The sequence below is a fragment of the Taudactylus pleione genome, unplaced genomic scaffold (assembly GCF_031769625.1).
Source record: "Taudactylus pleione unplaced genomic scaffold, aTauple2 ptg000082l, whole genome shotgun sequence".
Taxonomy (NCBI): Eukaryota; Metazoa; Chordata; class Amphibia; order Anura; family Myobatrachidae; genus Taudactylus; species Taudactylus pleione.
This window is the reverse complement of record NW_028284484.1, coordinates 10,852,039-10,875,469: the sequence shown is the minus strand read 5'-3', so window position 1 is coordinate 10,875,469 and position 23,431 is coordinate 10,852,039. Positions and strand designations below refer to the sequence as shown.

The window sequence follows — 23,431 nt, the reverse complement described above, 5'->3', positions numbered from 1 at the left end:
GGGCGCCCGGTGAGTGTGTTACCAGCGGGCGCCCGGCTCCTATTCAAACCCCTCCGTCTTCTGGGTCCCGCGGTGCACTATGGGAGTGACATCATGACGTCACTCCCATAGTGCCAAGGAGCGGACGCCGGGGACGGAGCTCAGGAGTGAGCTCCATCTTCCGGGTCCCGCAGTGCACTTTGGGAGTAACATCATGACGTCACTCCCATTGTGCCGAGGAGCGGACTCCGGGGATGGACGGCAGCAGCACTGAAGCGGGGATACAGGTAAGTGTTTGGGTTTTTTTTGTGTGTGTGCGCGCGGGGATCACTACTGGGGGCAACTACAGGGGGCTCACTACTGGGTGCAACTACAGGGGGCTCACTACAGGGGGCAACTACTGGGGGCTCACTACTGGGTGCAACTACAGGGGGCAACTACTGGGGGCTCACTACTGGGGGCAACTACTGGGGCCTCACTACTGGGGGTAACTACAGGGGGCTCACTACTGAGGGCAACTACCGGAGGCTCACTACTGGGTGAAACTACCGGGGGACCACTACTGGAGGCACTGCATAGAGGGACCATTACTGGGGGGCACTACATAGGCAGGCACTGCATAGGGGGACCATTACTGGGGGTATTGTATAAAAGGAACTGCATAGGGGGGCGGCGGCAGCTGGGGCTGGCATAGGTGCTGGGGGAGTGGTACATTTTAATTGGGGGGGGCACCAACATTTATCTTGCCTCCGGGCACCTGGGATGAAGTTACGCCACTGTATGTATGTATATGTATGTGCCATGGGTGTCCTTATAGGGTTGAGTACGGGATCCTGACAGTCAGGATGCCTACGGTCAGAATACCGAGAGCAAAATCCGGACAGTCAGAATCCCAACACATTTATGTAACTTTTATAACCCTAACCCTCCCCCCTAACTCACCATTCTCTCAGTCTAACCCTTCCATCCCGCAGCCTAACCTAACCCTCCCCTCCCACAGCCTAACCCTAACCCCACCCCCCCTTCCCGGTGCCTAACCCACCCCCTAACACCAATACTAACGTTCGCAATCTGATAGTATTCTGACATTCATGATGCCGATGTCAGTACTGTCACCGTCGGCATCCTCACTGTCGGGATGCCAACTACATCCCGCCATATATGCGGATTTAGGGCCTGATTCAGACCCACTCGCGAGCGGCTGTCCGCTCGCAAGTGGGTCGATGTTATGGACTGAGCATGCGCACGACGGAGGGAGCTCCGTCGTGCGCATGTGCCAGACGCGACGAGCGAAGGAAAGTCCTTCGCTCGTTGTGTCCGATCAAAGGGGGCGTGCTGTCAATGTTGATTGACAGCACGCCCCCTTTGGTGGGCGTGCCAGGGGCGTGCCTCCCTGACGGGGGCGTTCCCACGGGAACGCCTCCCGTCAAAAGCCGGCCCACTGACATCACTAGTGATGTCAGTGGGAGTGATTTTGGCTATGATAGAGCCAAAATCACTCCGGAGCTTGCGGTTGAAAACCTCAACCGCAGGCTCCGGCTCGCAATTTCGTGGTCGCGATGGTCACGTCCATCGCGGCCATCACAATGCACGCTCGTATAGCCTGTGGGTGGTGACCCACAGCTATACGAGCGTCCAGGAGGACGCTCCATTTTCATGGAGCCCGGCCCTCATTCAGAGCGTGCGCTCTGCTCAGAGCGTACGGCTCTGAATGAGGGCCTTAGCACCTAATCTCTACTGACAGATAAAATGTGACTTTGTTATTATTGCATACCAAGCGAGAACGCCAGCTTGTGTACTTCTCTGGGTTATGGATCTGAAGCCTTTCATTATAGGGCTGATTTGGACGCATCCGCAGGCCACTTTTCCGCCTGGCAGCAGATGTCTGTTTATTTCATTATGGCAATGCTAGAATCCATCTTTGTATAATAAAGATCTGTGTGACTGTATGTGGAAGCCTCTCCCGCCAACTGTTCTTATGTGCGCTGCCACAGTTGGCCCAAATGATCCAGCTGATACAGACTGTCCGTATTCTCTGTGAATGAGCACAGGGGGTCATTCAGACCCGCTCGTGAGTGCAGGACGCTTGCAAGCGGGTCGATGTTCCCCCACTGCGCATGCGCACGACGGAGGGAGCTCCGTCGTGTGCATGCGCGAGACCCGGCGAGCGATGGGCTCTCCATCGCTCCGGGTCTCGCACCGCTGGGGGCATGCTGTCGATGTTGATTGACAGCACATCCCCTTTGGTGGGCGTGCCAGGGGCGTGCCTGCCAGACGGAGGTGTTCCCATGGGAACGCCTACCGTCTGAAGCCGGCCCCACTGACATCACTAGTGATGTCAGTGGGAGTGATTTTGGCTCTGATAGAGCCAAAATCACTCCAGGGCTTGCGGCAGCGAGACCCTACCGCAGGGTCTCCGTCGCAAGCCCGATGGTCGCGATGGTCAAGACCATCGCGACCATCATCATGGATGCTCGCATATGCTGTGGGTGGTCACCCACAGCTATGCGAGCGGCCAGGAGGCCGCTCCATTTTCATGGAGGAGGGCCCTGATTCAGAGCGAGCGTTCTGGTCAGAGCGTTCGGCTCTGAATCAGGCCCACAGAACACTCCCACGAGACAGAAGAGTTTAGTGCAATTGCATGGTCACCGTCCAGCTGTCACCCATTTACTGATAGTGTGGTCTGCTGATAGATCAGTCTGTATGCAGTAGCGACGTCCACCCGTATGCATATGCTTGATACGGCATTTGTGCTAAAGCCGATTTCTTTCTGTGGCGCGAGTGACTTGTGTGCCCCTGAATCTTACATTTCCTAATGTAACTGGTGGGAGAGACAGTAAAGCACTTGGTAGAAATGTTATGAATGAGGAAGATTACAGCACTAAAAAGGAAGTTATGTATATATTTTCCCCTAAGAAATAGTATACAACCATTACTCATCATTGCATATCTAACTTGCAGAAAATGAAAATGTAAGAGAACTGCTGTTTGGAAATCATGAGGTGACATTGTGCAAGAGCCCTGGTATGCAGAAGACTCCATGCACCGGGAGCCTGCCAGGCCAGGGCTGCTGCTTGTTGCAGAGAGAACTTACAGCCTAGGGTGTTAATTTTGAGGTGCATGTGACTATTTATTTATTAATAGGCAGGGCTACCATCAAAAATTATGGGGCCTGGGACTGCAAAAAATAGGCAGCCCCCCCCCCCACAACCCTAGACATTTACCTAAGTTACCTCACTTCTTTTCTTTTGTTCTAGCTGCTCCTACCGTCCTCACACGCGGCTCCTCATTCAGCAGCGCTGTGCGGCGTTATATCGTCATGCCGCACCAGCTAACAAGAAAAACTGTATTGCACTAGGTATGAGGCGGAGCGGGAGGGCGGCTAGGTGAGAAGTGACCCATGAGTCACTTCTATTGCGCAGGTAGTGGTGGGTGGTACGCTGGTAGGAGCGGGTGAGTCCCTGGTTGGGCCTGTCACTCACTTATAAGATAATAGTAGTAGCGGGCGGCTGGTGGTACAAGAGTAGGCAGGCCCCAGAGTGTCCGGCGTTGTTAGGAGGCAGAGTGGGAGGGCGTCCCTGGGCTTGTGTGGTGGTGGCGGGGGATAGGAGTGGACGGACACCCCCGAGTGTCCGGGCCCGGGACTCCAGTCCTGGCAGTCCCACCCTGATGGCGGCCCTGTTAATAGGACTTGGTCCAGATAATTATTTCTTATCGCAGCTTCTCACAGCAATAAGAAATTAGGTTTTGCCTGCCACAATTTCATGAAGTTGGAATCCCTTGTTATTCTCACTGTAATAGGACCCTTCCAGGCCTGGTTTGTTTTATTTATTTATTAGGTACCCTATTGACTCTGCTGCCTGGTGTCCCCCCCTTCCCACCCATTACTGGTTTTTACACCTTAACTTTTCAAAACAAATATCACGAAAACAAGAAAGTTAGATGTCTTTTATTATCGATTTTGTGGCTGTTAAATTTTTATCTTTTCTTATTTACTTGTTATCTACCTTTTAAAAATAAAGAGATTTAAAAAAAAAAAGAAATTACATTTTGACCAAATGTATTACAATTACATCCAGGAACAGGGGCATGGCGTCCATTTAGTGCCGGTAGCTGAGAAATGCGGCACTAGGTCACGCCCCTAAAATGTCATACACCATGGGGTGCAGCTGACTAGCAGCCATGAGACCACACCTCCTTTCACACATGCGGGTCTTCGCCATGCTTGTTGAGTCCCACGACTGGGAATAAAAATATTGGTACCCTACTTCTGAGGTGTGGCTATTAAATAATGATACTGTACAGTATTTGCAAAAATAAACCATACCGTTTGAGTTAAAAGGGGTTGAGGGAACATTGACCTTAGACTATCACAAAATGGTTTTGCAAGTTTCACCCCTCTCGCACAGATTGGGCCTGATTCAGACCCAGTCGCTATGAGCGTACGCTCGCATGTTGCATATGCAAATATTTGACAGTGATGCGGCAAGGAGCAATCGCTCACCAAGGCATAAGCACGCCCATCTTACCTGTACGAGCATTCACTTTGTGTATGCAGACTCCCCTTAGCATATGCAAAGACGCCCACTGTCCCACGTCATCTCCTGGAAGTTTATGAAAACATTGGTACATCGACTACTATCGGATATGAACGCAGTGCTTGTGGTAGCTTTTTTTAACGCAAGCATTGCGAGGAAAGCAGAAGAAAAAAATGGCTGGTGACGTGTACTATGACGCTGCCTGTTAATTATGCACAACTCTAAAACGGCGTTGAAACACTCGGGCACGCCTGCGTTCGCATCTACAACCCCCAGTTTTTACTGGACTGCCCCTGTCACCACCCACAAATGGCCTCTCCTGTCACTCACTCTGCTGGGCTGGTTTTGCTGGGCGAGCGAGGGATCTGTGATCGCACAGTGTAGTTCGCGCATGCACAGATTAGCAACCATTGGCAATTGTGAACGGACTGCAGATACCGTCCGGGTCTGAATCAGGCCCATAGTTTGCTGTCACAGCATTCAAAGAAGTGGTGTTTTTTCCATGCATTGTAAAAATGCTTCATTCAAAAGTAGAGCAATGTGTTAACTTAACATTTTTAGTTAAATTGGACAAAACGCCCACTAAATCTTTCCATATGCTAACCGACGCTTATGGAGCAGATTGTAAGTCTCGTGCACGTGTATTTGAGTGGCACAAAAGATTTAGTGACAGTCGTGAGGATGTTGAAAATGATAAACGTCCCCGAAGGCCTTGCACATCAAAAACAAATAAAAATGTGGAAAAAATTGACCGTCGACTCAGCATCCGAATGATAGCCGAAATGCTAAACATCAACTAAAAAAAATGTAAGGTACATTTAACATCAAGATCTTAACATGATAAAAATTTGTGCTAAGATGGTTCCAAAGCTTCTCACTGCCGTGCAGAAAGAAAAGCAAATTTGTACAGACATTTTGGAACAATTCAAGCGGATTTGCATTTTTTAGCTAAAGTTATTACCTGTGATGAAACATGAATCTTCCAGTACAATCCTGAGACAAAATGGCAGTCCATGCACTGGAAAACACCATCATCATCAAGAAAGGGATGCGGTCAAAATGCTGACGGCCTGAAAGCCGTCTGACTAAATCCCGGTGTCTAAGTCCCAACGCGGGACTAAATACAGGTGGCGAAATCCCGACGCCCGTCTAGATCGCGATACCGGAATCTAGACAGACGGCTTCCCGAAGGAAGGTAAGCCGAGCACTGTTAGCGCTTAGCCGTGGAGTTAGGTTTAGGCACCCCGGGAGGGTTAGGTTTAGGGTGCGGTAGTTAGGGTTAGGCACCACCTCGGGAGGGTTAGGTTTAGCTTGCGGAGAGGGGGTTAGGTTAGAGCGCCCCCGGGGGACATGTTAGGATTAGGCACCACCGGGGGGATGGTAGGGTTAGGCACCACTAAGGGAGGGTTATGGTTAGGCACCACTAAGTGAGGGTTAGGCACCACTAAGGGAGGGTTAGGGGGAGGAGGGGATGGTTAGGGTACTTACCAGCCCCAGTTGGGATCTTAAGCGTTCGGGCTTGCGGCGTCGGTATTCAGTCAGACGGCCTTCGGCATTTCATACCCTACCATCAACGAAACATCTCAAAGCAAATCCAAATTCGAAAACATGTTAATTGTTTTCTTTGATATTAAGTGTTATTTTGGAAGACTGGGTACCAGAAGACGCAACAGAGAATCTACATTACTACAAAAATATTCCAGTAACTTTGCGGGAAAGAATCAGAAAAAAGAGGCCAGAGTTGTTTAATCCTCCACCGGACAATGCACCAGCCCCCACAGGTCTCTGTGAAGCAGTTTTGGCAGAGAAACAGATTGCAGTGCTAGAACACCCACCATACTCGCCAGACCTAGCACCATGTGACTTCTTTCTTTTCCCTAAAGTTAAATCTGTACTCAATAGAACCCATTTTGCATCAGTTACTGAGGTAAAGAGGAAAATGACGGAGCTGCTGAGACAGCTGACAGATAATGAGCTACAGCACGGCTTTGACCAGTGGAAAATAAGAATGCAGTGATCTGTGGCTGCAGAAGGGGAGTACATAGGGCCTGATTCAGAGCCAGACGCTATTTGCGCTCACTCGTTTAGAAAAAGGGGCCAGCTATTTAAATTGAGCGCTCGCTCTTTGCGGTCTGTTGACGCCTCTATGTCTGAGCGAGCGAACGAAACATGCGCTCGCTATTTTGTAAAGACGCCCCCTGGCCACTCGCATCCTACGTCATCTCCGCTATTTATTAGATTAATCGAGTACATCGAAAGGCGTCTGAACTGCTCGCAGTGCTTGTGGTTGGATTTTCTTACCGCAATCATGCGAACAGTTCAGGCTAAGAAACAACCAAGTGACGTGGTCGATGACGCTGCTTTGTTAATTATGCACACCCTTAAAACACCCGTTTTTACTATTTGGCACGCCTGCGTTCGGATCTCCACTCCCCGTTTTCAAGCACCTTCCCCTGTTACCACCCACAAACGCCTCATTCTGTCACTCAAATTAGCAGGCATTCGCTATTTTGCGAGCACACAATTTCCGACCGCAATGACTTGTTCTCGCATGCGTATTACAACCCATACGCATGCGCAGTTGTGCGAACATCGCTCGGAGCGAACGAGCGGCTCTGAATCAGGCCCATAGTACATAGAAGGAGACTGGAGTTAAAATGTACTTCATATAATTAAACATAAATTATAGCATCAGTCTAATTTTTTAATAGTCACATCTCGTACATCCCAGGGATACTTCAATTTAATGGCAATGTTTGCGAAGTTACTTTACTAGTAAATATACCCCTATGTATACAACCATTAAGCACTATGGCATATCTAACTTACAGAAAACAATACAAAAAACAGTTCCCGGAATGTAAAGGCCCCTACACACTAGGCAATATTTTGAACGATATGGCCGATTCTGACTCATCGGAATGACAAATCGTTTAAATTGTCAAGTGTGTATACACTATGCGTGCTCCTGTGGCATTGTTCGTTGCATCTTCAGATCTTCTCTACATGCAGGAAGATCTGTCAATCTCATTAACGATTGCCCTCAGATCGTGCAGTGTGTACGCACTACCAGACGATCAGGTGATACGGTTACATTATATAGTTAACTATATAACCACCAAACAATGCAAGATATATCGTTTGGTCGTTTGTTAGATTACACAGTGTGTATGCACTAGATCATTTGTCCGGGAGTTCAAGGGAAATAGTTGACGACATCGCATCGTTTGCAAGTCGTCTAGTGTGTACCTAGCTTAAAGGTGCCCACACACTAGACGATTTTAGGCATGATAAGCACGAAAATATCAGAATGAAACATCGTTTAAAAATGTGCAAGTCGCGCAGCTTCTAGGAACAATAATGATCCAATGCGCGTTCCTGCAGGTCTTTGGTCGTATCTTCAGGTCTTACCTACTGCAGGGAAGATCTGGTAATATTGTTAGCGATTTGGTGCAGATTGTTCGTATTTCTACACCTGCGATCGATCATACGATAAATCATCTGATCTGCGTCATTTGAGTGGCATTTCCCTGGACACTCCCACCCTCCACTTTATACAGCATCGTGAGGAGAGTGGAGTAGCAGTACACGCAGCAGAGACACTGCATTTCAGCCCCGATTCTACTGTTTTTGGTATGTGTGTACTGCTGGTCACCAATGTTTATTCCTCTGAATACCAATGTAGGCCCATAATGTGTATTTATTTTACTCCCCTGAACACCAATGTCTGTATACACTGACCCCATCAATGTTTGCCCACCGATAACGTATGATCCCCTGAACACCAATTAATTTTTATATTTTCCTCTGTCCTCCATATACGTAGTATATGCTACTGTCCTCCAATGTGGAATATTTGCGGATGACGTGCAATTGTGTTTTATGTGCTACTGTCCCCCAAATGCGTAGTATATGCTATTGTCCCCATATGTGTTTTATACGCTACTGACCCCAAAATTTATATTATATGCTACTGATGGCCATATGTGTATTATACGCTACTGACACCCAAATATGGCTTTCATTCACACAAAGGTCACTGCTCTTTTCTTTAAATTTTTTGTTAAATGTGAGGTTGTTGTTTCTTTTTTTTTAAATGATCTTTGTGTTAATGAAATTTGTTTTGCCACTCTTTATTGTACTTATACATTAAAAGGCAATTATATACATATAAAATAATTGAGATGAGTAAACTAATAAAACTTTATTAAAAACAAAAACATTAACTCAACATTAAAAACAATATAACTATTTAATTTAAAAAATCTTTAAAAAATTTACACAAAAAAAACCCAAAATTTTAAAAACTTTTCCATAAACAAAATTTCCTTTGTGTTAAAATAACTGTCCCCACATGTGTATTATATGTTTACTCCCAAATGTGTATTATATGCTAAAAAATAAGGTTTAGGGATCCCCCATTGATTGGGGACCACAATAGTTCAAAAAGCTGGCCACTCCCACTGTTGGGGGTGTTCAGATATCAAATTGTAGTCTGTGTTTAAATCCTTTCTCCCTTTAACAACAATAGTCCCAAAAATGTAATTTATTTTTCTTTTATTCTTTTCTCATAGATATGTCAATGGACAAGGATCGTGAATTTATCCAAGGCTTTATTTAAATGTACAGGGACCATGAGTGTCTTTGGATGATTAAATCCAGGGACTACGACCAACAAGTTTAAACATAACCAGGCTCTGCAACAGTTGACTGAATTCAGCAGGCCATATTATGAGGCTGCCTCACTGGATTGGGCACGAAAAAAAAATCTAGGATCTAAAAACAGTTTTTGTCAAGGAGCACAAAACAAATACAGAATTCAAGGACGTCCGATGCGGGGACCGATGAACTGTACCAGCCCACTCTTTGGTATTCTGACCAGCTCCTTTTCACCCTTGACCAGGAGCCACAGAGAAGAGGACTGGTAGTAATGATCATGAGAGAGAGCAAGTAGATGTGGGGGAAATATCGGAGGCACGATCAGTAAGTAGAGACACAGTAATTAAATGTAATTGTGAAATGTGAGAGTCCAGATTTTTTTTTAAATGTTTGTTAATTGTGAAAAGGTCCCCAATTGTCCACTCCACTTTATCTAATAGAGTACTCCTGCCATGGCACAGGACATTAAAATAGGCCAGGTACTCCATCCTGACCCATTTTGCCCGTGTAGTCCCAGTGAACAGAACTCAAGGTGTGGTGCTGCTACAGACTACATTTGTACTACCTCCTCTGGTTATTCTGAGTCTTCTGGGACCAGCTGTGCCTGATGTCCTTTGCTGGTTGGCTTTGCGGCAGAGAAAGTTGTGCAGGACACAGCATGCAGAGACGACCCAATCAGTCTTGTCCACCCGCAGGTTGATGGCAGTGTGGAAGATGCGTAAGCGGTTGCTGAGGATTCCAAAGTCATTCCCCACAATATGACGTGCCCTAGAAAGCCTGTAGTTGTAGATGCGCTTCTCCTTGGTTTGGCCCCTTTGGGTGTATGGCTTCATGATGTGCTCGTGCAGTGCGTAGGCCTCGTCTGCCACAAACACAAAATTTAGGCCATGCTTGGTTACCTCCACACACGGCAAGTTCAGGGTCTTGGAGGTGAGCCTCTTGAAGAATGGCGTATTTTTGAAGGACCCACCATCTGAAGCACAGCCATTCTTGCCAACATCAGGAAATATGAACTCGTAGTTAGCATTCACCACCACCATGAGCACGATACTGAAGTACCCCTTATAGTTGTAGTAAGATCCGGTGTCGGCAGGTGGGGTTATCCAGATATGTTTCCCACAGATGGCTCCCCCGCAGTTAGGCAAATTCCAACGCCTTTTAAATTCCTCAGCGTTGGTTTTCCACTCTTCCACGCTTGTAGGGAACTAGAAAAAATGAAAATAAAAATGATTATTACAAGATCTTTGTTTTTTTTTGCCAACATACTCCAACCCCAGACCAGGACATCCAGAGCACCCTGGACCCTGCTTTTATCGCAGAAAGTGAGGGTGATTCATCAGGGCCGCCTCCTCCAAACCCGCCTCACCCCCCCCCCCCCCCCCAAGAAACAGCGCTGAAAGACCAGGCACAACTAGGAGCAAGAGGATGTGTTTATAAAGCAGGCTCGGGAAGTATTGCAAAAACCCCATGATCATTTTAATAATTTTAGGACTTCCGTGAGCAGTGCACTGAGACAACTGGACACTGACTAGTAGGTCCAATTTGAGCGCCTCGTAAGCGAGATATTTCAGGGGTGAAGAAGCCTCCTTGCATCTGACACGTACCTGGCGCGGCCTGCAACCAGCACCACTGTTCCTCTCTCCCCATCACACCTTACCCCCCCACCCACCTCATCACAACCTGCTCCCCCACCCACCTACCCATTCACCTCATCACAACCTGCTTCCCCACTAACCTACCCATTCACTATATGCCTTATTACAAGCAGAGGAGGAGAATCCAGATTTTTACAATCTGTGAAGTGTTCCCCAGTTATCATTCCCAATACCTATGGTGCTGTATGCTATATGGTGCTTTCATCACAGTTTGAAGTAGGTCAATAAAACACATGCTGTAAGTGCACATTGAAGGGGCCGGGACCTCAGTTTGCATTTATGGCACATGTTTATTCTGCTATTCAAACCTGTGCCAGAAACACCATACATCAAACCACACCCTATTTATTGGGAATGATAAAACTTGTTGATAATTTATTGTTAATATTGTATTATTATTTATAATCAAAAAGTTTTGTACATATTTTTACAATTTAACTGAGGAAAGCAGCCATGTTGATCGCAAAAAAACCCTCTTTTCTTGTGTTTTTATTAGACTTAATAAAAAAAGAACTACTAAAAAAAAAAAGATAAAAAAAAGTTTAATAAAACTTTTGGAATTCGCAACAAAATTAGGATTTTGTTACTTACCGATAAATCCCTTTCTCCGATTGCACAGGGGACACCGGAGCCTCAGTACAATGGGGACGTCCCACAGCTCACATCCCGGGTGGGAGAACGCTGAGAATCCTGCAAAACTGCACGGCCAAACTCTGAAGCGGAGTCCGCAAAAGTATCAAAACGGTAGAATCTTAGAAACGTGTGCTTGCCGGACCAAGAGGCTGCTCGACAAAGCTGGTTTAAAGAAACCCCACGAGCAGCCGCCCATTAAGGTCCTACCGAGCACGTAGAATGTGCTGTAATGGAAGCCGGTGGTTGTCTGGAAGCCACCACATAAGCCTGTCTGATAGCCAGACGTATCCATCTGGAAATAGATTGTTTGGAAGCCGGCCAACCTGGTCGGGCCAAATCAAACCGAACAAACAAAACATCCGATTTTCTGAGCGAAGCAGTCCTGTCGACATAAATCCGGAGTGCTCTGACTACGTCTAAGGATTTAGAAACTGGAGACTCATCCTTAAACACAGGGTCCACAATTGGTTGATTTATATGAAAAGCAGATACTACTTTTGGAAGGAAGGATTTTTGTGTGCTTAATTCTGCCCTATCTTCATGGAAAATGAGATAAGGAGGGAGGCATGATAAAGCACCCAGTTCAGACAGACGCCTCGCTGAGGCGAGTGCCAAAAGGAGAACCACCTTCCAAGTTAAGTACTTTAACTCCACCCTCTGTAGCGGCTCGAAGGTTTCAGACTGGAGAAAAGCCAATACCAAATCTAAGTCCATGGTGCCATAGAAGGTGGTATTCCTTTCTGTCTGAGAACGGCCCTTTCAGTAGCCATGTCGTCAAACAAAGCAGCCTTAAGTCTTGATAAATAAACGGCCCCTGAAGAAGGAAGTCGTCTTGAAGAGGAAGGGGCCACGGCTCGTCTACCAACAGATTCTGTATCTGCGAGTACCACGCTCGTCTGGGCCAATCTGGTGCTATGAATAGCACTCTGACATTCTTGCGTTTGATTCTCTAAAGTAAGCGAGGAATTAGCGGGAAAGGAGTGAATAAGTATACGTAGCGGAACCTCCACAGTGTTGTCAGTGCATCCACTGCTGCTGCCTGTGGGTCCCTGGTCCGGGAACAGTAAATTGGTAATTTGTGGTTCTACCTTGATGCCATGAGATCAGCCTGTGGACGACCCCACCTGAGAGTTAGTTGGTGAAATACCTGAGGGTTGAGCGACCATTCCCCTGGATGAATGTCCTGCCGACTGAGATAATCGGCCTCCCAGTTTTCCACTCCTGAGATGAAGATAGCCACTGCAAATTCCTCTGCCCAAAGCAGGATTCTGCTTACTTCCCTCATGGCGGCTCTGCTTTTGGTGACGCCCTGTCTGTTTATATAAGCGACCGCTGTGGCATTGTCCGACTGTACTCGGATTGCCTGACCCTGCAACAGAGGATGCGCCAGCTGGAGAGCATAAAATACTGCTCTTAACTTCAGAATATTTATGGGCAGACCTGCCTCCCTCTGAGTCCAGTGCCCCTGAAAATGTTTTCCCTTGGTCACTGCTCCCCACCCTCTTAGACTTGTGTCTGTGGTGAGGAGAATCCAATCCCATACTGCGAACCGTCTTCCTGTCAGCAGGTGCGAGGGATTCATCCACCAAATGAGAGATGTTCTCGTCTGGGGAGACAAAAGGACTTGCTGGTGGAGACATAGGTGGGATCCTGACCACTGGGAAAGAAGGTCCAACTGAAAGGGGCGGACATGAAATCTTGCATATTAAATTGCCTCGAAGGTTGCCACCATCTTCCCAAGCAGGCGGATACAGAGATGTACCGATACCCTGCGATGCCGCAAAATCAGGTGCACCATGTTTTGAATGGAACAGACCTTGTCCTGGGGCAGAAATACCTTTTGTTCCACTGTATCCAATATCATGCCCAGGAATAGCAGACGTGTCAGAGTCAGGGATGATTTTTGGAAATTTAGAATCCACCCGTGTTGCAAGAGAAGATTCTGGGTTAATTGAATGTCTATTAACAATCGAGCTACTGATGGGGCCTTGATCAGGAGGTCGTCTAGGTATGGGACAATGACTACCCCCTGGAGCCGCAGCAGATCATTATGGCCATGACCTTTGTGAACACTCTGGGTGCCGACGAAAGACCGAAAGGTAGGGCCTGAAATTGCAAATGCGAGTCTAGGACCGCAAATTGAAGAAAAGCCTGATGAGGAGGCCAGATGGGGATGTGGAGGTAGGCAACCTTTATCTCTAGGGACACAAGAAACTCGTCTTTTTCGGGACCTGCTATAATAGATTGGAGAGACTCCATCTTGAACTTGAAGGTTCGAAGATAAGGGTTTATATCCTTGAGATTGAGAATGGGTCTCATAGAGCCATCCGGCTTGGGCATCACAAACTAGCTGGAATAAAAAACCCTGGCTTCTATGATGGGTCGGGACCTTCACTACCACCTGGGACAATAACAGCTTCTGTATTGCTTCTAGAATAACCACTTGTTTTTCTGATGCCAGTGGTAAACCGGTTGTGAAAAAACGAGAAGGCGGTTCTATTCTGAAGTCCAACTTCAGACCGTGGGTAAGGATGTCCCTGACCCAGGCGTCCTGGCAAGACCTGATCCACACTTCCCTGAAGTGTAGAAGACGAGCTCCCACCCTGTGATCCCCCAACTGAGAAGGGAGAGAGTCATGTGGAGGGTTTTGCTGCTGTCTTGTCCTGCTGGGACCCGGATGTAGCGGATGTTGCAGATCTACCGCGGCCTCTAGACCCGTGGGAGAAAGCCGGAGCTCCTCTGGAGCGTCCTCTAAACCTACCGGGGGCACGAAAGGACCAAAAGGAGGGTCCCGCTGTAGGTCGTCTAGGAGGAGGAGCCGCCGATGGTAAGTGGATTTCCCACCCGTAGCCTGTGAGATCCACTTATCTAACTCCGTCCCGAAAATAACTTCCCCGGTGAAGGGAAGAGCTTCTACTGCTCTCTTGGACTCTGCATCTGCATGCCATTGATGCAGCCAAAGGGCTCTTCTGGCTGATATAGCTAAAGCCGAAGATCTAGCAGAAAGACCACATATGTCCTTAGAAGCTTCCCCAAGGAAAGCGGCTGATTCTGCAATCTGTTCAGCCAGCTGGATAAGATCTTCAGTCTGTGTTTCGGTCCTGAGACCTTCTGCAAGCTGTTTAGCCCAGGCTTCGACAGCCTTATTTACCCAGCAGCTAACCAGTGCTTTATGCAGTGATACTCCTGCCACTGTATATATGGATTTTTGCGTGTTTTCCAGCTTTCTGTCAGAGGACTCCTTTAAGGAAACAGCCCCAGGTACAGGAAACACTGTCTTTTTAGAAAGACGGGATACCGAGGGATCTACTGCTGGGGGAGTTTTGCATATTTTCCTACTATCTGGTGGAAATGGATAATAAGATAAAAGTTTCTTAGAAATTTGAAAGCTCTTATCAGGGTGTTTTCACGCTGAGGTTAGGATATCATCCAACTCCTCTGCTGGAAAACTGACAGCCTGTCTAAATCTCTTATCAAAAATAGACAGTTTAGAAGTCACCTCTGAGTCTTCTATATGTAAGGCCTGGCATACTGCAGTAATTAATGCATCTACGCCCTGAGAAATAGGTTCTGACTCATCAGGAAACTGAACTAGCCTTCTTCTGGCTCCTGTGCCTCTTCGTCATCAGAATCATCCCAATGTAAGGGATTCTAGATAAGTCTCTTATTAGGGACATTATATGACGAGGCAGCAGGGGGGGCCTGGGACATAACTTTAGTAAGTCCTTCCACAGATTTGGCTAAAGAACGTGCCCAATCTGGTTCAGGTGATCTCTGGGCCTGATTCAGACCTGCTTGCGAGCGCTCGCAACCGGGTCGATGGTGGGAGCCGGCTCCATCGTGCACATGCGCGAGACCCAGATAGTGTTGGGCAAACCGTCGCTCCAAAGGGGGCGTGCTGTCGATGTTGAGTGACAGCACGCCCCCTTTGGTGGGCGTGCCGTGGTTGCCCAGACGGAGTTGTTCCCATGGGAACGCCTACCATCTGGGGCCGGCCACACTGACATCACAAGTGATGTCAGTGGGAGTGCTTTCGGCTCTGTTTGAGCCGAAAGCACTCTAGGGCTTGCGGCAACGAGACCCTACCACAAGGGTCTCGTCGCAAGCCCGATGGTCGCGATGGTCTTGACCATCGCGACCATCTTCCTGGCCGCTCGCTATAGCTGTGGGTGGCCGCTCTAAAAATCAAGAAGGACGGCCCTGATTCAGAGCGAGCGCTCTGTCAGAGCGTCCGGCTCTGAATCAGGGCCACTGTCTGATCACCTCCCTGTCTCTGCGAGCTGCTTCAAGCTCATCAGACAGTCTTGACATAACAGATGTTATTTGATCAGACCATATTGGCTGGGATGGTGTGTCGGCCGCCTGAGGCTGTGACACACACTTGTCACACAGCAGAGAAGAGTTAGATTGGTCCTGTGTGAACTTCTCTGCACACTTCTTGCATGAGAAGGCTTTTTGTGCAGCTTTAGATCCCTTGAAATTCATGCTGCAGCACTCTGTCACACACACCACACACACACAGTAGGCGATAGGACAGATCTAGAGACCACACAGCAGAAGGGGGGGCAGAGAGGGAGATATGCTATGCACCCTATAGAGCTCTAATTAATAGAGCTATAATACATGAAAAAACACCCCTTACTGGCCTTATTTAGCAGTCTACATGCAGCTTCCACAAGCAGCCCTTCTTCTAAAATGGCTCCCCAGCGTCCTTGTAGAAGCGCTGGGGTTGCTGGGAGGCAGGAGCAGAAGTCCGACTTAGGCTCCGCCCCCTTCGCTATGGCGCCTTCACAGCGCTGGCGGCTGCTGCTCCAGTTTACCCGACTGTTTAAGTCCTGGTTCTCCCGCTAGTCAGGGAGCCAGGACGCACTGACCTTATCGCTGCCGATGCTGCTGGCAGCGTGGTTTGAGCTGGGGGAAGCCCGTGACGAGCGCCGCATGCAGCACGTCTAGGGCTCCCCAGAGACTGAGGTCTCTGTAGCTGGAGGCCTCAGCGCAGACCGCAGGCAGTAGCGGTGAGGTCTCCCCAGCAGTGCAGACAGGCAGGGGCAGTGGGCTGCCTGTCTGTATCCTCATTTTGTGTTTGCTTGTAGATTTCTATAGTATGCCTAAAAGAGCCTAGGTCCAGCTCCGAGGGCACAATTTTTAGACTGACCTGGGGGGGTATAGAGGGGGAGGAGCTAGCCACCATTCAAGTTTTTCTTATTAAAGGTGCAAGCTCCCGGTTAACCCACTTCTATACCCCATTGTACTGAGGCTCCAGTGTGCCCTAGTGGATGAAGGAGAAAATATGAGATATGGTAAGAACTTACCTTTGTTATCTCTATTTCTACGAAGTCCATAGGGTTCCACAGGATACCTTGGGGTATAGGTGTGACGTCAGTCATCGGGCACCATAGAGTTAAGCTTTCAGCCTCCCAGGATGCACTAGGGTCCCCCTCCTATACCCCGCCCCCGAGATAAGGCATCTCAGTTACGTACCAAGCCATAGGCCGGAGGAGGAGAAGGGAGAGAGAGAAAAAAGATCTGGACACACAGAAGAATCACATTCTCACCAGAGGGAGACGGAAAAACCGGTGACCAATAGTAAAGCCCATCTGCAGCACAGGTGCGACAGGGCGGGAGTCCTGTGGAACCCTATGGACTTCGTAGAAATAGAGATAACAAAGGTAAGTTCTTACCATATCTCATATTTTCTACTTTAGGGTCCATAGGGTATCCACAGGATACCTTGGGGATGTCCCAAAGCAGTATCCTTTAAAGGTGGGGACGCTCCTGTGCTGTAAGGAGAATCCGCCACCCGAAGGAAGCATCCTGAGAGGCAAAGGTGTCAAACGCGTAATACCTCACAAAGATATGGACCGAGGACCATGTGGCAGCCTTGCAGATCTGGACTGCAGAGGCACCACGTCGAGCAGCCCACGAAGGACCCACATACCTAGTGGAATGAGCCCTCACAGAGGAAGGAACCGGAAGACCTTCATGAAGATAAGCTTCTGAAATGGTCATACGAATCCAGCCTGCCAAAGTCTGCTTTGAAGCAGGCCAACCCTTTTTACGGAAGCCATAGAGGACAAACAAGGCGTCAGACTTCCTAAACGAAGAAGTGCGGTCAACATAAATCCTTAAGGCCCGCACAACATCCAAAGTGGCCTCACCCACTGAAAGATCAGGTGAGTTAAAAGCCAGCACAACGATTTCCTCGTTGATGTGAAAACTGGAAACAACTTTAGGAACGAAACCAGGGCGAGTGCGCAGCACCGTACTGTTCCTATGAAAAATCAGAAAAGGGGGTCTACAGGAGAGAGCCCCTAAGTCAGAAACACGTCTGGCCGAAGCAATGGCCAGAAGGAAAATAGTTTTAGCTGTCAGCCATTTGAGGTCCACTGAGCCCAGTGGTTCAAACGGCGGTCCCTGGAGAGCCCTCAGGACCACAGCTAAATCCCAAGGCGCTATCGGTGGAACAAAAGGTGGCTGAATTCTGAGAACACCTTGCATAAAGGTGCGCACATCAGGGATTGCAGCAATCCTACGATGGAACCAGACGGACAGGGCAGACACCTGCACCTTCAGAGACGCAAGGCGAAGCCCATGGTCTAGTCCCGCCTGTAGGAAAGCTAATACTCTAGACAGACGGAACTCCCGAGGGGCATAACCTCTCGGCCGACACCACTGGAAGAACGTATGCTACACACGATGGTATATCCTTGCAGATGATGGTTTCCGAGCCCTTAGCATTGTTTGCACTACAGAGCTGGAAAACCCCCTGGACCTTAACATGGCCGTCTCAACAGCCACGCCGTCAAAGACAGCCAAGTCAGGTCCGGGTGAGGACAAGGATTCTGTTACAGGAGGTCTGGACATAATGGCAACCGCAGAGGAATGTCCACAGACAGTCCCTGGAGGTCTGAGAACCAGTGCCTCCGGGGCCACGTGGGAGCTATCAACAGGAGCGTCCCTCCTTCCTGTTTGAATTTCTGGATTACCTGTGGAAGAAGGGAAAACGGAGGAAACAGATAAGCAAACTGGAACGTCCACCGGACGGACAGAGCATCCCCCAGAGATGCCTTTACACCTCTTGTGCGAGACCCGTACACCGGCAACTTGTTGTTGTGCCGTAACGCCATGAGGTCGATCTCTGGAAGACCCCACCTGTCCACCAGCAGTTGAAAGACGTCATGGTGCAGAGACCATTCCCCTGGATGAACGTCCTGGCGACTGAGAAAGTCCGCCTCCCAGTTTAGGACTCCCGGGATGAAGACTGCTGATATGGCCGGGAGATTGCGCTGCGCCCAAACCAGGATTCGGGACACCTCTACGAGAGCTGCCTGACTTCGGGTTCCTCCTTGCCGATTTATGCAGGCCACGGTGGTAGCGTTGTCCGACTGGACCTGCACTGGATGACCTTGGAGAACCCGATGTGCCTGCTGGAGAGCATTGAAAATGGCGCGGAGTCCATCTGCCCTGGAACAAGTGTGGACCCGTGACCGCTCCCCAGCCCCAAAGACTGGCGTCCATTGTCAATAGGACCCAGTTCGGCACCCAAAACGGACGACCCTTGTTGAGATTGGTCGTCTGCAACCACCAGGCAAGAGACAGGTGAACCTCCAGAGTGAGCATCATCGTCTGGGTTTTGAGACTCTGAGGCAGTCCATTCCATTTGGACAGGATCAATTGCTGCACAGGTCTGGAGTGAAACTGGGCATATTCCACCATGTTGAATACGGACACCATGGAGCCCAGTAACCTCATCGCCGAGTGAAGAGACACACCTCGACTCTGCAGACAACTGCGTATCCTCAACTGCAAGGCAGAGATCTTTTACCCCGTCACAAAGATCCTTTGCTGTCCGGAGTCCAATAAGGCTCCCAGGTGCAGAATCCTCTGAGACGGGATCAGGGTGGACTTTTGCCAGTCTATCAACCAGCCATGCCGTTGCAGTACTGCAATAGTCAGATCCAAATGGTGTAGAAGGAGTTCCGGAGATCCTGCTACCAACAGTAGGTCGTCCAAGTACGGCAACATGCGGACTCCCTGCAGCCGCAGGGATGCCGCCATCACCTTGGTGAACACACGTGGAGCAGTCGCCAAGCCAAAAGGTAACACCCGGAACTGGAAGTGATCGTCTCGGATTGCAAACCTGAGAAACTGTTGATGGCGCGAAAGAATAGGGACATGCAGATATGCGTCCTGTATGTCCAACGACACCATGTAGTCCGCAGGTTCCAGCGCCAGAATGATGGACCGTAGGGTCTCCATCCGAAACCTCGGCACCCGCAAGGACTTGTTGAGTGCTTTGAGGTTGAGGATCGGACGGTACGACCCATTGGGTTTCTGCACCAAAAACAGATTGGAATAGAAACCCAGGCCCCTCTGGGTAAAAGGAACAGGCACTATAACTCCAGCCTGGAGCATAGTGTGCAAAACCTTCCGCAGTTCCGTGGCTTTGTTCCGGTCTGATGGAAGACCCGTGGTGAAGAATCGGGACGGGGGCCTGTGCCGGAAGGAGAGGGCATACCCGTGAGAAACCACGTCATGAACCCAACTGTCTGTCATGGTTACCGACCAACACTAGGCCCCGAAGGGAGGCCCGGACCGTCAGGCCGCAGGCTTGTCATCGGACTTAGGGGCCGGACGTCTGGTTCTCCAGGCCTGCTTCCGGGGCTTGGCCGACTTCTTGGGGTCAGCCTGTCGGAGAAAGGACTGTGTTTTAGGTCTACCCTGGGCCCTGTAAGGCCGACGTACCTGAACTGGAAGGAACTGCAGCAGACGGGAGACATGCCGATTTAGCTGGCGCCAGCACGGCTACAATTTTGTCCAGATCCGGACCAAAGAGGACTTCTCCGTTAAAAGGCAAGGCTTCCAAGGCCCTTTTTGGAATCAGCGTCCGCCTTCCAAGATCGCAACCATAAGGTGCGACGAGCCGCCACAGCAGCCAAAGAAATCCGTGAGGTCAGGGTACTGATATCTAAAGCCGCTTCATTAATGTAAGTGGCCGAATCCCTGAGATTGCCTATCAACTCGGTCTGTTCAGCCGAACAGTCGGAATCGAAAGACGCCTCTAAAGTATCTGCCCAGCGCTCCATAGCTCTGGCTACCCAACAAATGGCCATAGCCGGCCTAGCTGCTCCCCCCGCAAGGGAATAAACGGACTTTAGGCAGATTTCCACCTTACGGTCCCTGGCATCCTTTAAGGAGGACATGGAGGGCATGGGCAACGTGGCACTTCGGACCAGGCGTGTAACATGTGAATCCACCTGTGGCGGGGATTCCCACTTAGCAAAATAATTGTCTGCAAACGGATACGCCACTGCTAAACGCCTTTGAGGCTGATACCGTTTGCCTGGATGTTTCCACGCCTCCTCTAAGTGGTCCACTAATTGACCCGAAAGAGGAAACACTGTGGCATCGCCCTTAACATCCTTGAAAAAGGCATATTTGGATTTTGATATCGGAGGCTCATCATCCTCAATAACTAAAGCAGTGCGGACTGCACGAATAAGGCCAGGAATATAAACCTTAGATTTAGCGTCTGACGTCCCGTCATTATCCTCATAAGGAGCAGACAGAGACGCCACCGGCCGCTTGTGAGGCCGCAACACAGACTCCCCTTGCAACATGTCCGACAAATGCTGTACAGAGCTTGTCAATGAATTAACCCACGCAGGCTCATGAGAGACCTGAGGAGGGGAAATAAGGAAACTGTGGGGTACCATCAATTGTCTCGGAAAACCCTGCATGGGTGATGACACCACTGACTGCTGGGACAATCCCATCTGAGGGAAGGTAGGCTGCGGAGCTAACTGGCCCACAAGGGTTGTAAGCGCTTTGGCGAAACAAGCCCAGGGTGGTTCCTGTACTGGAGCCGTGACAGTAATTGGCCGTGTCAATAAATAACACTGCCGACATAGCCCCTCCGCGCTACCGTCCCCCTCCGCTATAGGTACCTTGCACGTAGTACACATAAGCTGGAGAGGAAAGTCACTCTCAGACATGATGGTATGTGACCCCTCTCACTGATACTCGTAGTATAGTGTGAGACCACCCTGCAATCACCGCACCGCAAGGGCTTTAGCAGAAAAAGATCAGGGACAGTGAAAAGGCTGACAGTAGAAATGAAAGTACAGGCAGCAGCGCTAGCAGAAGTCACATACAATGCAAAGAAAATCAATTCCTGCACTAACAGCGCTGATAATCAACTACACAGACACAGAGCCTGGTAGGACCCAGCGCTGCATACACAGACCTGAACCAAACGGAGGAGAGGTATGCCGGGGGACCCAGACCGCGATGCCACTGCTTCCAAGCTTCCAGCAGTGTTCACCATGCTCTTGTAAAGATGGCCACCGAGGAGCATAGAGAAGGCCGGCCTGGGGGAGGAGCGCTGCCACAAGGCCAGTCAGCACAGTGCAGAGAGGGCTGTGTGCAGCGGGGGAGGCGCCGGCTGTGCTACAGGGAAGGCGAGCTCCCCTGGCATGCAAATAATCCCTGGGACGCCGCAGCACTAACGCTCAACCGCGGTCCCAGGGGGGTAGTGGAAGCACAGGTTAGGTACCTGGCTCCACGCTGCAGCCAGTCCCCAGGGAGCCCCCTGCCTGGGGACTTTGGATCATGTTTCAGCGGGGACCCACCACGGGACCCCGCTGTTTACCTGCTGTCCCCCTTGGATCCGGCCATGGTCCCAAACATCTGGGGTCACCACTAGCTGTGACCCCAGATGCTTACCAGCATCCCCGGATCGGTACCGGTGTTCTGGTACCGGCGGGGGTGTAGGGAAGACAGCATTGGACGTCAGTACTGACTGTCCATGCTGTACTTCCAGATGTGCAGCCACAGCTGCATTGAAGAAAACTTCAGGGGCTCTTCTTAGCCCCCCTCTAACAGGTGCATCCGACTCCGGCCGGGCACCAAACGAAACTGAGATGCCTTGGCTCGGGGGCGGGGTATAGGAGGGGGACCCTAGTGCATCCTGGGAGGCTGAAAACTTAACTCTATGGTGCCCGATGCCTGATGTCATCACCTATACCCAAGGTATCCTGTGGAACCCTATGGACCCTAAAGTAGAAAGTGTGGTGTATTTTCCTTTCCTTACAATACTGGTACTGCAGCACCTTCACAATAGCTTTGTAGGTCTCCAGGATGATTATGCCCACAGCTTGCAGGGAGATGAGGGTCCCAAACTTCATGTCTTCAAAGGACTTTCCTGTAGCCAGATACCTCAGGGTAGCAATCAGCCTCTTGTCAGCAGGGATGGCCCTCCACAGTTTCGTATTATGCCTCTGGATGTAGGGAGTGACCAGACGTAGCAACTCCTGGAAGGTGGCATCATCCATACGCAGGTAGATGCAGTAGTCGTCAGGACTGTTCTCATGGATCTCCATCAGCAGCAACATGTGAGTATCCCTCTGCAGCAGCCACTCCTTCGTCCAGCAGGATCTCAGCCTCCTCCTATGCTGGGCCCTCTCACTCTCAGGTTCACCACAGCATAGGCTAGCACAGTGCTTAACCACTTGCCTGGCACGGTCGTATCAGATACGACCAGTCAGAAGTGGCCACTAGGCGGCTGCGGGAAGCTAATCTTCCTACAGCCGCCTATGTCAGAAGGACCTGCTGGTCCCTCTGCTTCCTCAGATTCCTGCCAGTGTGTCCCGATCACTGCTGGCCACAGTGATCGGGCACCCAGCAGGACCCCCTCCCGGCAGCCTGTTTTCAATAGAAGAAAACAGCAGCTGCTGCTGGCAAGAACCCCCTCCCGGTGCAGCTTCTCATACCTGACAGCGGGCGCTGTCCCTGGCCGCATCCACCCCTTCCAACTCGGCGTGGCTGCCTGGCTTGATACAATAGAGAAGTAGCAACCGTGCTCTGTTCCCGGCCGCTCCCACCCCTTCCATCCTGGCGCGGCTGCTGAGCTATGTGCCCGGCAGCTCCCACCCCTTATTTGCCAGCGCAGCTGCTGCGCTATGTGCC

The 23,431-nt window shown here is 49.8% G+C and overlaps 1 protein-coding gene across 1 annotated transcript; it reads right to left on the bottom strand.

The window, feature by feature from the left end:
* Positions 1–10,005: 10,005 nt before the first annotated feature.
* Positions 10,006–22,857, bottom strand: LOC148532201 (uncharacterized). Its single transcript, XM_088468222.1, is given in 3 exon segments — positions 10,006–10,065; positions 10,067–10,362; positions 22,554–22,857. Coding segments are annotated over 3 exon segments (660 nt in total).
* Between the last annotated feature and the right edge of the window lie 574 nt (positions 22,858–23,431).